We start from the raw sequence: 15,470 nt of genomic DNA on the forward strand, positions 1-15,470 counted from the left end.
TTAAATCCTCGAATACGGTACAGACGTCTATAGAAATTATTCGACAAAATGCGGGTTTCCAGAAGCGGAAGCCCCAAGCCTCTCCCTGGGCCCAGCCCCCACAGACCCCTGAGGCACGGGCCTTCACTGTGCACGCCGGGAGTTGTAGTTTTCCCTCCCTTCTCTCACTTCCTTTCGACTCCGGCCGCCAGCGCGCTAGCGCCCCAAGCGGTGCGCAGGCTCAGCGAAGCGCGGCGCACGCGAACGGCGAGGAGCGTTTCCTAGCAACGGGGGCGCGGCAACGTCACGGCAGCGGGTTCTCAACGCAGCTGCCCACTGTAGAGCCGCTGTGTGTACCTTCCGGCACCTGCGGGCTGGAGGGAGCGCTTTCCACAGCCGTGTCCGAACGTTCTTCGTCTGTCCCTATCCGCTTTATCCTGCCTCAAGTCGCGGAGAGCAGCCTTCCGCCGCGACCCACCTCTGAGGCCCGGGCCACAAGCTAGAGGCGGGCTGTCGGGTTCCCGCTGGTCCTCGTCCCCCGTGCCCGTGGAGCCAGCTAGCCGCCCGCGGCCTCGGCGGGACGATGCTGGAGTCCATTCGCGTGACGGGTGAGTGCTGAGAAGGTCGGGCCCCTGGGCTGGCAGGGGTGGCCAGCGTCCTCCGAGCCGGTGGCGGCGGGTGTGGGGCGACGAGGGGCCCCCACCGCCCGGAGGCCGAGGTAACGGTAGGATGTGGGCTCCGCGCGGGGCGCGGGCGCTCAACCCCGCGCCAGGAACAGTGCACGGCGCGGTGGAGGCGCTCGGGGAAAATGCGCGGAGCGCAGACAGGAAAAGGGTCCCCTTTCCTTTTGTCGCTTTTTATCAGTAAGCGCGTGCCATGGAATCTAGGGAAATAAATTCTGATATACACATTACTGGCTCTACAAATGTGCTGTCTAAATATTTGAAAGCGTATTAGGTATTATAGGGTATTGGCGTCTAATTTTCTAGAATGTTCAGAAAAATCAGAGCTAAGCAAAAGAACACATTCCTGTATGAGTGTTTACTGTGTTTATTTCTCTCTATGCTTAAGTCAGTGAGAACGTTTTGAGTTGGTATTAGTAGCAGTCGCTGTAGAGTATATATTATACCAACCTGAAGAAATGGGTGTTCAGACTGCAGGTTAGAAAGTTTACTTGCCTTTTATTAAAAAAAGAAAAAAATGGATGGATGTTAACCCTTTAAATATTATCTTACGTATGAGAAAGCTTTTCTTGACCATTATCCTGGCATTTATTCCTGTATCAACATTTCTGCAAGACCGGGTTCATGGTAGTCCAGTATCATGACGAAAAACAACAGAGTAAAGGGAGTATCCTCAAGCTAGTGTCAAAAAAAGGCCGCAATTTTTTACTAACAGGTATTGCACTACCAAACAGACCTTTTTTTTTTTTTTCTATCAGTTTTTAAATTCTAAACTGAATTCTTTTCCAATGAAAATACTTGTGGTCTGAATTTTATGGTGTTTTATGTCCTGCTCGGTTTTTTAAAATAGGGAGCTGATCTCGTACTTTAATCTCATCCTTATTTATGTTGATAGGAAGCACAAGATCTAAAATCTAAGAAGCAACTTAAATTAGCATTAGAGTTTTTTAAAATATAATTTGATGTAGACACTATTTTTTCATCTTAAATTACAATGAAAAATTTGAAAGGTACTTAAAAATACCGTACCTTCTTTTCGTTTTAGAGCAGGGTCTCTCAGCTTTGGCACTATTAATATTGAATTAATGGGTAATCCTTTGCTGTGGAGGACTGTCCTGTGCATTGTGGGATGTCTAGCAGTATCCCTGGTCTCTACTCATTAGATGCCAGTAGCAAGCCCCCCACCCCACACACAGTTGTGACAACCAGAAAATGTCACCAGACATTGTCAGTGTTCCCTAGATGGCAAAATTACTTCCCTCCCCATTCGAAAACCACTGCCTTGAAGTAAGATATAGTTTGATTCCGTCAAAGTGAAGGTTTTTAGGCAACAGTTTAGAAATAATATCAATTAAAATAATTTTCTCAAAACCAATCATTGTAGAAAGAGAATACGATTATGATAATAATAGTATTAGAAAGTGGGTATTCTGAAGAACCAGCAGCAAAAGAAAGTGGATCTCCTCCTTTTCAGTAGGTGGAGTTGGAAGTTAAAGGAGAGGTGCTTTATGAAATAGTAGTCTCTTTCCTCTTGTCTCAACTCCATTTCTGTAATTTAGCAACAAAAATCAATTCTGCATGTTGCATACCCTGAGATAATTTCGGAGTGAGTTTCTATAGTTCAGTAAGAGTTAAAACCGCCATTGAGGCATTTAGAAATAAAGTTAATATTTTAATATAAATATAATATATTTAATATATAATATAATTAAAAGTAATTGGTCAGGTGGTTTTTCAAAATAGTTTATTTCTTTTTTATAGTACTTAACTAGATAAATGAAGTTTCAGAACGGTATGACAAGCAGTTTCACTAATATACTAGAAAGCCCAATTTGGACAGCTAGAAACTTTATGAAGAGAATATAGCTGAAAACATGCCCCCCTTTTCCCTTGCTATCCTCTCACTACTCCTTGATACCTAAGAAGCCCATGTTCTTCTGGTGGTTTCTAATCTCAGGAGTAAAGCAATTAAATATTTCTGAAATCTCTTCCTGTATAATATCTTTTGACTTATTAGTCACAATTTCATATAATCTAAATATAATGTCCTAGTAGAACTGCTGACTGGGGAAGTAAAATAAGATGTCTATGCTATGTGTGCTGTTTGAAATGGAATCAAATCAGAAAAGTTTTTGTTTGCTTTCTCATACCTTTTTAAAGATAGTTTATTATACTAAAGCCACTAAAATGTTGATACTAGAATGTAAAAGTAATTGCTTACTGTTAAATTTACCTTGGAATTCCAAATGTAAAGATTCAAAATATTTTCCCATTTATATTATTCTATGGAGTATTTCTGTAGGAGCTGAATATAATATTGAATATAACTATACTGGTAGTTAACACAGGCTGCTTACTACAGCTGGCACTGTTCTTAGCACTTCACGTATATTAGCATTTTTAATCTTCACACCAATACTATGAAATATGTAGTAGTATTACCCTGCTTACGGGTAAGGAAACTACAGCACAAAGAAGTTAACTTGGTCAAGGTCAAAGCTACTAATAAACAGCCATTCCAAAGACCATTTTTTCAACCACTAGGAAAGGCAGAACACTATTACAGGGTTGCTTGGGTGGCTTAGTGGAGTTCAGCATCTCTCTGCTCAGCAGGGGGCCTGCTTTTCCCCTCTCCGTCTGCTTGCCTCTCTCCCTACTTGTGATCTCTCTCTCTTTCTCTCTCTCTCTCTCTCTGTCAAATAAATAAATAAAATCTTTTAAAAAACCCACACTATTACAGTGACTATATGTTGATTTAAGCCGCGAAGTTCAACATGAAAATCTCATTTAACATCAGTGGTATATTATCTGATAGCTTACTCAGGTGTTGTTTTTTAAGTTTTTATCACAAGCAAGCTGTAAATAAGTTTTGCCTGGAAAAAATCATACTTTACTTGATTATAAAATTTTCAAGATAGAAGACATCTAGCTCATTTAGTGAGTAACAGAAAGTTGTTCAGAAACCATATTGATTGTTATTTTTTTTTTATTTCCTACTGCCCCATATTTTGTCTGACATGTAAGTGATAAGAAATGATTAATTAGTCATCTAGAAATGATGGGCCTTTGTAACAAAAGTGAATGTTTAAAAATGCTGGAGACAAAAGTGATCTTAAGGCCACTGTTTTGCCATATGGGATGAATACACTTAGGCCCATAGCTCCTGATTGTATTATAGCAGTAGGCACCTGCCATTAAAACTTGTCTTCAATACCACTATTTTATTTTTTTAATGCCATCTTGGTATGATTCTTTTTCTTAACCTTCAGGCATTCAAATCGTGTATCCTTTCCTTCCTCTCAGATATTATCTTTTCCTGGCTACCTCTCTGGCCATCCTTTCATAAACAAGGCAGGGATCGAGCAAGAACAAACAGGTGTATGCCATAAGGAGACTTAGAATTTCAGTATGGAAGAGGCCATCATACAAACAAATGTAAAACTGCTACTGTGACAAGTGCTTCAAAGAACCTTCCAGGGAAGGTTATCACTGAACAAGTGTTATTTCAACTCAAGGGAGAGTGAAAATTAATCTAACATAGGGGAGGAAGGGCTCTCCAAACATAGGAGACAGTGTATGAAGAGGTGTTGTGTCTGGAGAGAGAATGGATGGGTGTGAGGGATTGACAGAACGAAAGGAAGCTACTAGAGTGGACTAATTAAGGGGAACTTGGTGCAAGGAGGCCAGAGAGGCAGAGTGACCTGACCACAAATGACTTCTTATGCCATGGTTAGGAGTTTTGTCTTCATCCTGAGTGGAAAGCCATGGGGAAGTTTGTTTTCTGGCATGTTTATTGTTACTTCAGATGGTGTTTAAAGTGGTGTTTTTTACCATGATCATCTTTTTCTGGCATTATAGAATACCCTGCATATTTCTTTTTTTTTTTTTAAGATTTTATTCATTTGACAGAAAGAGAGAGATCACATGTAGGCAGAGAGAGAGAGGAGGAAACAGGCTCCCCACCGAGCAGAGAGCCCGATGCGGGGCTCGATCCCAGGACCCTGAGACCAGACCCGGGCAGAAGGCAGAGGCCCAACCCACTGAGCCACCCAGGTGCCCTACCCTGCATATTTCTAACTGTAAAATAACACAACACTTTGTGAGCAAAAAAATGATACTGTCACATTATAAAGAATCGTTACTAGTTGAGTAACACTGAAGTGCTCCTAACTGGGAGTGTGATATTTTTGGGAATCCTGAGGTAAAGTTGACTTTCTTAGTTCCTGAATGACATGAGCAGTGCCTTTTCATCTCTCTCTCTCTCTCTCTCTCTCTTTTTAACTTACAATTGAGAAACTATATTGGGTTCTGTTGAATTTAGAGATACTAAAATTAGTAGGCTATCTGTTATAATGCAGACAAGTTGGGCAATAAATATGTTTTCAGAGATTCTGATTTTTTCATATACCATGTAAATGATTAAGGTGTAACTGAGATACATTGAATTTACAAGTCTTAAATGTGTAGTCCAGTGAATCTGTGCATATGTAACCACTGCCTTGATGAAAATGTAGAACATTTCTAGCACCAAGTACCCTGGTGCCTTTTCCTAGGTTATAACCCATCCCTCAGTGGTAACCACTGTTCTGATTTCTAATACCATAAATGAGTTTTGCCTGTTTTTGAACTACTTAAAAATGTAATTATACAGTATGTACTCTTTTGATCTGACTTCTGTTGCACAGTATTGTCTGTGAGATTCATCTGTATTGTTGCTTGCAACCTCAGCTGCTGTTGCAATGCAATATAGTAATCTGGTATATAAGTTACCACAGTTCATTTTTTTTCTCCTGTTGGTGTTCTATCATTTGAGTTTTAAGTGATGAAGAAGTACTTGATAAAATTAAAGTGTTAATTTTGTCCAGGGACTATACTGTTTTGTTTTGCCTTTTCTTCTGTTTGTAATCAAGCAACCTATGGTCTTGTTACGTAGAATTGGGCCAGGCTCTCAGGTTTTGTCAATATTAGTGAACTGTATGACATTGCCATTTGGTAGGTCAAAATTGATTGAATGGTATTTTCCACCAGGCTTGTTTCTGATGATCTAATCTTCCTTTCAGCCATAATTACTGTGAAACCTCGCCTCTTCACAGTTGTGAAAAATAAAGTTTAGTGAGTCCCTCTCTTTCCCATTCCTTTAGATGAGGAACATGAGGCACTGATGGGGTTTAATGATTAGGTTAATATTACAGAGAGGTCATTGAAAGAACTGGAAAGAGAAGCCAGGAATCCTGGTATCCTTTTTTCCTGTTCTAGATACAAATTAAGCTTTCATTGTGTTGGTAATTTTAGTATATTCACCTACTTGTGCATTGTACTTAGTATCAATTTTAATGTAATATTTCCCCTTTTTTCCTTCAAGATAATCAGGTTGGGGTGAATGATTTCTTTGATTAACAAATTATTTTTGTTTACTCTAAGGTTGTAGTGAAATAGATTGCTGATGGCTAAAATGTCATATAGTGACTTTTAATATAAGAAAGTAGGATTGATTGCCTTACTACTTTTCTGAGAGAAAATGAGTGCACTTCCTCCAAAGAAGCCTGCATATGCTTTTAACAAGTTTTGATTTTTCAAGAAAAAGAATAGGGTATTCTTTAATGAAATCTTCTTATTGACCTTTTATTGTTTTATGCATTTTTAAAAATATTTTATTTACTTGACAGAGAGGGAGAGAGGCAGGCAGAGAGAGAGAGAGGAGGAATCAGGCTCTCCACCAAGAAGAGAGCCCGATGGGGCACTTGATCCCAGGACCCTGAGATTAATGACCTGAGCCAAAGGCAGAGGCTTACCCACTGAGCCACCCAGGCTCTCCTGTTTTTATGCATTTTTAAAAGTTATTTTTTCTTAAACAATAATAGTTAAAATTATAAAAACAACCTCTAGAGTCTCTATTAGTACATTTTAATGAAATAAGATCAGTGGGACTCTGAGAAATTAACTTGTATTCATCTTGTATGAGTTATTTGATCACCTGTCCCACTTTTATGAACTTCATAAGAGATCAGCATTTGGCAAGATTCGTGTTTTATTAAATAAATACACCTTTGGCACTCCCAAACCTTACACATCAGCAGATGGAGCTTAAAAAGGACTGATGTTAAACCTCTCAGGTAGATAATTAGCAAGTGAGCTGAAATGCCATACTCCTGGGGGAAAAGTGTTCTGCCCTACACACACTGTCACATCTCTCCCATTCCCCACTCCCCACTGAGGGATTTGGCAGATGGTTTAGGATTTTTATTAAGTATCCTGAAATATATATCTTGTTTGAGATGAAATGAAATTCTGAATTTAGGGGTCACTGATGCTTTATGACAAAACAAAAGAACCCTTGGAACTCTGTGGTCATAGAGCCACTGAGTCTTAGGAACGAAAGAAAGCATTTTTACACTGAATATTCATTTTTTAAAAAAAATCAACAAAATTGAGGCACCTGGGTGGCTCAGTTGCTTAAGCGGCTGCCTTCAGCTCAGGTCATGGTTCCAGAGTCCTGGGATCTAGTCCCACATCCGACTCTCTGTTAGCCAGAGACCCTGCTTCTCCTTCTGTCTCTACCTGCTGCTCTGCTTACTTGTGCGCTCTCTCTCACTTTCTCTCTCTGTGTCAAATAAATAAATAAATAAATAAATAAATAAAATCTTTTAAAGAAATCAACAAAACATACATGTAATATGCCATCAAAATTGTATTTTTTAAAAAAATATTTTATTTATTTATTTGACAGAGAGAGATCACAAGCAGGCAGAGAGGCAGGCAGAGAGAGAGAGAGGAGGAAGCTCTCTCCCTGCCGAGCAGAGAGCCCGATGTGGGACTCGATCCCAGGACCCTGAGATCATGAGCTGAGCTGAAGGCAGCAGCTTAACCCACTGAGCCACCCAGGTGCCCCTTATTCACTGTTTTTAATTTGGTTTAACTTTCTCTGTTTTTAGTATGAGAACCAAATGAGAGAAGAACCTGATTACCTCCCTTTACCTCCCTGGCTGTGCCTATTCCTCACCTGACTTTTCTAAGTTTGGAATAGCCTTTACTCTTATCTCAGTTTTCTTGTTCTTTCCCTTTTAGTGTCCATTTCAGTCTTCCTTTCCTAATCACCTTTTGTCTTGTAAAGTTGTGTCTTTTTAGGGAAACTGACATTATTCATGGGCATTAGGCTTCAGCCTGGGTTCTGATGTTCCTTAGCCTATGTTTGCCCAGCCTGCCCAATTTGGACTACCATTTGGCAACACTTAAGTCTAAAACTCCTAAGGAATTGAGACCTACCAGCCCATACTGAAAGTTTTATTTGTTCTTTTTATTTTTGGCTGTTTTTTTCCATTTATTGAATGGCTTCTTTGTGCAGTCAACCTTCGACATGACCCTGTGCAGTCTTGCTCCTACCTCTCAGCTTGTACAAGTAATAGGCATTTAGCCCCTGCAGATTTATGCTTTTATGTTATGTTTAAGACACCGGAATTCAAATTTAAAATGTTGGCCTAGAAAATATTAACTGGCAGGACTTTTAAGTACCTCACATATTTGGATTGTTATCCATTTTTGATCTGGTACTTAACCAGGTCTTTACCCTAAACCCTATGATTTCTAAGCTTAAAAAATTTATGTTTAGGGCAGGGTTTCTTTATCATAGGACCAGTTTGGGATGGATATTTTTGTCATAGAAGTCTGTCCTATGCATTGATGGATATTTATCATCATCCTTGGGTTCTATCCGCAAGATGCCTTTAGCACCCGTCATTGTGACAACCAGAATGTCTCCAGGACTGCCATATGTTCCCTTAGGTGGGGGGCACAACTGTCTCTGGTTAAGAACCATTGGCTCAGGGTTTTTCCCTGTTGTATTTTCACTTCTGCAGTGATCTTCTGGAACTATAGAATGGTTCCAGAACCAATACCTAGCAGATACCTTTTTATCTAGAATGGTTGGAGAGTGATATGTTTAGGGTCCTGTCATTCATTCATTCATTTTTTTCAGTATACATTTATTAAATGTCTACCAGATCCATGCTAGGTATTGGCAGAAATGAATAAAACACAGTTCTGGTACCTATCTTAGTACATTGGTTATTCAGATTACCATGTCTTATTGGGGTCTGTGTTCTGTGCAGAGGAAGAAAAGTTGCAGTGCTGTGCATGTAGCAGACTTAATATTGAACATGTGCTGATGAACCAATGGCCATGCATAACACAACATGCATGGAGTCTGTAATCACATATAACTGCATTCAAATCAGTTTGCAGTTTATTACTTTATTGTTATATAACCTTGAGCAAATAATTTAATATTTCTGAGAGTTAAATGATATAACATGTACAGTTTTCTGTGAAATCCCAAACTCCTATAAAAGTGTCAACAAATGGTATGTCATTATTATTGCTACTAGTATTTACCATTGCTTACTATAGAAAGGATTTCTGAATGTCTGATCTTAATGAATGACAGAGGAATGTGGAGAAAATTTTCAAAAAATTGAAATCATGTTTCTTGGCAAGGCAGGCATCTGTCCAAGTCGGGTAGCATTGAGAATGTTTCCATAGTAGGAGCCAAAGGTTGGGGGATAGAGGCATAAGGATCCATTGAGACTTGGAAAAGAGAACTAGTTGAGAGAATTATATGTCATTTGTAGAGAATTATATCATTTGTAGGAAAGGTTTATAAGCAGGCTTGGCCAGAGATCAGATTTGTAGATAGGAGTCAGCTTGGAATAATATAGTTTTGGTGTAAGTAGGATTTAAGACAAACTCATTTTGTCAGTTTAGAATTAAATCCGAAAGTTCTTAAGGGCCTAGGTGCAATCTCATCTGTTTTTCTTCGTATTGCTTTTGTCCTTCTCTGATTTCTAGGTTATTGTCTGTATTTTCTATTTTTCACATTTAAACTTACACTACCTTGGATGATTTTTCAGATCTTCATAGGACTGCCTTGCTTTCAGAGCTAGATTAGAAGCTGGTTGAAGGCAGAAACAATGGATTTATAAACATGTTTCTCATAGCCATGTACCTAATTAGTAGTATTCCATCTATTTGTGGAATGAAAGAATGCAGGTCAACACAGTTTTAAAGCAGTGCATGACCACCAGTATATCATGTGATTCGTACCTCTTTAAGGCACTGATGAAATCTAAAGGCAAAACTGACCTCTCCTTCATTTATCACATGATATTCTAATATCTATGTAATAGTAATTATAATTTTTTTCAGACTTGGCAAGAAAAAAAAATCTTAGTTTTCTTTCCTATTAACCTATAGCCTAGAATTCAGAAAATTAACCAATCAAGTGACATTACTAAAACATGCTTTAACATACACATATCATTAATTTTTAAAATGATTTTTGAGATAAATAGGGCAGTGTCCTTCTTTTACTGATGGCTATCTTTATTTATAGCATCCAGTTTGAAGATTGTGTTGGCTTTGAAAATGCCTTCAATTTTACTTTGATACTGGTGACACTATTGAAAATGATATCCTTTCTGTGAAGTCGTTCAGAGTTGACGATACAAATTATTTATGTACATTATCTCACATTGATACTAAACTTTGATCATCTAATAGTTGGAAGATAATTTTCATAGATAGTTTAGCATGTATATGCTTGTGTAGAAGTGACACTGTCTAGCATGACCAAAGTGTAGTAACATATTTTAATATTTAAAATATCTTTTCTAAAGATTGTTGCAAAATTATACAATTTACAGAACCTTCAGAATACTTTTTGTATAATAAGCAGTTTGCTTCATCTGGTATCTTTGTTATTTCTTTTGTTTTGATTTTTTTTTATTAACACAGAAAAGCTTCACTGGCCTGAGCAAGAACTTGCTAAGAAGTCTGTTCTAAATGCAGAAGAGTCATTGATCATTGACAGCAAAAGAAGCATTTCACATTTATCTTCTGGGATACTAAAGGACATTTTCACAACTGGAACCAGTAGTTACAATGTCCTACTACAGAGCAAAGAGGAGAAAAAGCATCATTCACAAAAACAGTCTTCCTCTACCTACTCCAAAAGATGTAGAAAAACCAGCAAATCTCCTAGTTCTTCTCGTAGTAAAGATCTTCGCAAGATGAAAGCCCCGGTGTCTATGATGAGCAGTGGTACTTGGTATTGCCTAGAAAGGCAGCCTGGTGTCTTTGTCACTAGTTCAGTGTCGAGTCCTCTAAAGTTTACACATGATATCTCTGTTACAGGGAGCAGCATAGTACTGCCACCTAAACCCAAAAACAAAGTAAAGCGACGCCATTTCTCTGCTCTGCCAAAGCCAAAACTGCAGCCTCAGTTGTCTAGAAGTTTTGAAAAAGGAGATGACTTTTCTGGGAAGAAATTTTGTATACTGACTGCTATAAAGCCCACCAACTTGGAGAAAGAGAAACTGAGATTCTTCAAATCTGATTATACCTACAATCCTCAGTTTGAATATGCAAACCCATCTCTGCCAAGTGTGTTAGCCAAACACAGCAATGCATCAGACCGATTTCTTAAACAGGTAAAACACTATTTCAGTAGTGGCGTTTCATTTCTATATAACTAAAGCAATTATCTGCAATCTTAGAAAAAGAAAAAAAATGACTTTAAAAATAGTTCAGGTATTTGTATGCAATAGTTAACTCCCCTCCAGGACATGTGAATATGTGACAGGAGATCTCCAGGTGAGTGCCGTAGCCTGTATGTGAACTACTTTGCACTAGTCTGAATCTATGAAGAGTCTGTTAGATAGACTTTGTGACAGGAAGCAACTATATTTGGGAAAAGTTTCAGATTCTGGTTCCAGGCTTATTTTGGGGAGTTACATACTTGCAGTCCATTAGCCAACCCACAGATAAGTGCTGTTAGCTCACACTGTTTGTGTTTTCTATTTGTTTTTATTTTTTTTTATTTATTTTTTTTTAAAGATTTTATTTATTTATTCGACAGAGAGAGAGATCACAAGTAGGCAGAGAGAGAGAGGAGGAAGCAGGCTCCCTGCTGAGCAGAGAGCCCGATGTGGGACTCAATCCCAGGACCCTGAGATCATGACCTGAGCCGAAGGCAGCGGCTTAACCCACTGAGCCACCCAGGCGCCCTGTGTTTTCTATTTGGTTTTGAGTCTTCCTTAGATGGATCATAGTCTTTTAGTTCCCCTGTTGTATTACATTCCCATCTTACTTAGGCTCCAGAGGCAATTTGGAAAGTTAGGTTGGATACTTGCCCATGAACTTTTTAATGCTTTACTGAAATTGTTTATCATCATCACATATTTCAGCACTCATTTAAAGAAGATAATAATAGAGTTTTAAAAATTATTTTCAAGGGTAGCAAATCGTGATCTAAATGATATGAACAACACTTTCCAAATTGCTCATTTTGGACACTTACCACATAGTTTTGTGTGTTACAGGGCTTAAGAAACTTTGAAATCCATTTAAATTATTGAGGGAAATTGGCTGAAGGGGGCATAGTGTTGAGTTCATGCAGGTACACCATATTTTGTTCAATTAACTTTCTATATATTTTTATAATACATGAAGTTCAGTTTGGGTTTGTGAGTGATTAGAAATCTGTCTGTAGGCTGGGTGAAACTGCATGGTTCCATTTGCCTGTGCTGTATGCCTAATTTTAACATTTTTCCTACAGAACAATTCCTGGAAGTACTTGTGGTCAGCAGATTTTTTGTTGTTAGAAATGACCTAGAATCTGATCAGTCTTTTAAAGCCATTATGTAAATAAAGCTTAAAAATTTAGGATTACAATAGTTTTAGTCTTTCTGTTTATTTTTCCTTTGTTAGAAGAAACCTTTTCATATACTTCTCTGGATTTTTAATGAGTATTCACTTTTCACTTAAATGTGGTGTGTTAAACACTAATAAAAAGGTCATATTATTTTTATTCCTGTTTTGGCAGTGATTTTCTGATTTTTTTATTGTTTGGAAATTGCAATTGATTGAATAGGGCTTTCACTCATTTAAAATTTATGATAATTATAAAAATGCTATTTGCTTTTTCCACCCATTATTGCTGAAAGAGATGGCTGAGATTTACTTACCAGTATTCTTTAATTTGCTCTCCTATCCTAACCCCGGCCAGTTGGGAAGGACATTTTCCACCACTGGATCAAAATGAACGTTCTCTCATTTCCATGGAAGACAATTAGGAAGCATCAGCAGCTCCACAGACTGAGAATTGACACTACTTGACCTATGACTTTACGATCTATTTTAACTCAATTCCAGCTTGAGGAGATAAACCTGTAGTTAGGTTTCTTGAGTATGTGGCACCAGCAGTCCTAGATGGCTGCTTAAAATGCCACCATTGGGGAGGATGCTCCCAACAAACGCCTAGTATACTGTTTAAACCACTTTTGTCAAATAAAAGAGATTCTTTAGAATAAGCCGGCCATAAAATATGCTTAAATTCCTATTTAGCATCTCAGTGAATTATGACATGATGGCATACATCCTTCCCCTCCCTAGCTGTGAAGCAAAAGCACAGCTTCAGGGCTAGTCTCAGGTTTTAGAAACCTGCTGCACAGAGAGAGGCCAGGATAGCGAAGTCGCCTGTTGGTCTCTGGCCTCTACCCTGAAGTGGAGTCTCTAGCAGATTGTCTTCCTAGTGTCAAGATCTGAATCCTTCTACATCGTTGTTGGAGAGAGAGTGACCGTGGTCCTCCAAAATGCACAGACCAGCAGAGCAATGCAAAAATTTCCATGCACAGATAAGTCTGTCAGAGTAGAACCAAAGGAATGCTCAAGCTCTGGTCATTCCCAGTTGATTGTTCTATCAATGTCAAGGAGTTCCAGGATTCAGGTTTTTATAGTCTAGTTATTAGGTTCCCCAGGAGACAGTCAGGTCCTTTAGGTGGTTCAAGTGATCTAGCAAGGGCTGTAGGACTTGAGCATAACTTTAGGTAGAGCCTGCTGAACCCTTCCAGCCCCTTGCTAACAGCCATGGTGGCTCTCAGCTCCCCAAACCTTGAGTGTGTTTAAGCTTGACAGAAACTGAGAATATCTGTTTTCTCTGGCTCTGGACTTTTGCAGGAAAGAGTACAGCACTTCCTGGGGGCTGAAGGGTTCTGGGATGAGAGAATGCTGGAAGCTGTTAAGCAGTGGGTCAGAAGTGGATTCTCAGCAGCACCCTTGTGCCGTAAAATTGACAGCCAGTGCACTGTCTGTCCTACTTCACAGAGGCCGACTACCTTTGTGAAACCTAGATATCAAATCCATTTGGCTTTGCACTCTGCACTTTGTTGAATAAGATTGATAGTGAGAGATGAGAAGAGTCTTCAGGGTGGTAATAAGAGTCCTTGAACTATTTTCAGTATTTTCAGCAGTCAAATGGAAATTATATATTTACATGATAAAGCCAATGGACAGCTTAAGTGATTTGTTTTCTAGCTCTGGCTGAAATCCTATCTCAGTGTAGATCCAGGCTAGCTCATGCTAACTAGAAGTTCTGATTGGTAGAGTGGTATTTAATAACATTGGGGAAAAAAGTCAACTTTTGTTTGGCTAGATAAGCTAAAGGTTAGGGATTATTTTCTTATGTGTTAATAAAACTGGAGCAGTGGGGATAATTAGCACTTGGTAAATGGCGAGCGTTTGTGTGAGAGAAGGCAGGCTTGGGGTGTTGGGTAAAGACCTTGGGACAAGGCTTTGGTTGGCAGGGAAGAAAAGTTAAAGGTGGATGTGCAGAAGTTGCTGACAGAGCAGGCCTGACACTGCTGACTTTAGAAAGGTCTGCCTTGGCCTGGTGTCTGGGAACTTGATTGGTAAGGTTTTCTACACTGAAATAAAACTTCCTCTAAATTATAAGTGTAGGTTGCTGTGCTTAAACTGTGCAAATGGTGTTTATATTAGCACTGATTTTTCTTTTGGGAGTCTATAATTTTGGAACATGCTAGGTATAGGGGTACTTATGTACCTGCCCCCAGTAAAAGCCTTGGGTGCTGATCTGTAACGAGTTTCTTTAGTAGACCACTCTTTATGCATTCTTAGAACTCAGTTGTGGGAGAAATTAATTGCATCCTTTGTGATTTCATTCAGAGAGGACTCTTGGAAGCTTGCTTCTGGTTTCCTTCAGACTTTCCTGGTTGTAAGAAATGGGGAATGGTGGGCTTAAGTTGATCTCTTAAAGGCATTCAGATTGACATTCAGATTTTAGAAAAGAAGAAGAAAAAATTCTGTACTCAAAACATCTATTTGAGGGGTGCCTGGGTGGCTCAGTGGGTTAAGCCTCTGCTTTCAGCTCAGGTCATGATCTCAGGACCCTGGGATCAAGCCCCACATTGGGCTCAGCAGAAAGCCTGCTTCTCCCCATCCCCCCCACCCCAGCCTGCCTCTCTGCCTACTTGTGATCTCTGTCTGCCAAATAAATAAATAAAATCTTTAAAACAAACAAACAAAAACATCTCTTTGGGCTGTTGTACTCCCTGTTAGTTTGAGATTCCTGATCAGTTTTAAGGTCTGGTTTCTATAGCTTTGTAAAGTGCCATTGTTTTACACAGTTCTATGGGGGACTGTTCACAAATTGAACAGTCCTGGGCCCTACATTTATACAATAAGGATAACATTTACCATAAACATGGGGTTCTTTGGCATCATAGTACTTCTATAATAGTTTTCAGTTGTATGATATTTATACAGAACATTAAGGAAATTAAGTGTATGCTAAGTTAGAAATTTTACATTAAGGGTAGCTGGGAAAGAGTGAACAAAAACATATTTCTTCTCCATATACTCGTATTATTATGAAATTGCTGACACTGTTTTTTTTTTTTTTAAGGGTTCTGTTATTCCATTAATATTGCTTTGAAATTTAAGGACAAAGTCACATGAACT

The 15,470-nt window shown here is 38.9% G+C and overlaps 1 protein-coding gene across 6 annotated transcripts in view; it reads left to right on the plus strand.

Moving 5' to 3' along the window:
• KIAA0895 (KIAA0895 ortholog) overlaps positions 1 to 15,470 on the plus strand; it is a 68,827-nt gene that overhangs the window by 15,974 nt on the left and 37,383 nt on the right. For 2 of the 6 annotated variants that reach the window (XM_032305274.1, XM_032305275.1), the window contains exon 3: positions 10,449 to 11,143. In XM_032305274.1, coding sequence (XP_032161165.1) covers positions 10,449 to 11,143 — 695 coding nt within the window. Of the gene's footprint in view, positions 1 to 214; positions 588 to 610; positions 698 to 10,448; positions 11,144 to 15,470 lie in introns of those variants that run through there. The other 4 variants (XM_032305277.1, XM_032305278.1, XM_032305276.1 and 1 more) reach the window with 4 other exon arrangements.

The sequence above is a fragment of the Mustela erminea genome, chromosome 11 (assembly GCF_009829155.1).
Source record: "Mustela erminea isolate mMusErm1 chromosome 11, mMusErm1.Pri, whole genome shotgun sequence".
In the NCBI taxonomy this organism is placed as follows: domain Eukaryota; kingdom Metazoa; phylum Chordata; class Mammalia; order Carnivora; family Mustelidae; genus Mustela; species Mustela erminea.